Here is a 222-nt window from a genome sequence, read left to right on the forward strand (position 1 = left end):
TGGGACGGGTTTCTCTACTGGCACTGGGTATGGCTTTTCAACTGGGACGGGGTAGGGTCTGTCGACTGGGACATGGACAGGGACCTTGACTGGGTAGGGGACTTTCTTCTCGACTGGGACGGGGTATGGTGCAGGGACAGCTACTGGGACCTCACGGTGCACAGTCACTTGTCTGACAATACCTTCATTAGGGCCGTAACCGTAACCTCCAGCGTAACCACC

The 222-nt window shown here is 56.8% G+C and overlaps 1 protein-coding gene across 1 annotated transcript; it reads right to left on the minus strand.

The window, feature by feature from the left end:
* Positions 1-6: 6 nt before the first annotated feature.
* On the minus strand, positions 7-219 carry LOC108254521 (putative F-box/kelch-repeat protein At1g20790; the record flags this gene model as incomplete). Its single annotated transcript, XM_017449490.1, has 1 exon — positions 7-219. A coding segment is annotated over one exon (213 nt), but the record flags the coding sequence as incomplete, so codon positions are not given.
* Between the last annotated feature and the right edge of the window lie 3 nt (positions 220-222).

This window comes from Diaphorina citri, unplaced genomic scaffold, assembly GCF_000475195.1.
Source record: "Diaphorina citri unplaced genomic scaffold, Diaci psyllid genome assembly version 1.1 scaffold149066, whole genome shotgun sequence".
Taxonomy (NCBI): domain Eukaryota; kingdom Metazoa; phylum Arthropoda; class Insecta; order Hemiptera; family Psyllidae; genus Diaphorina; species Diaphorina citri.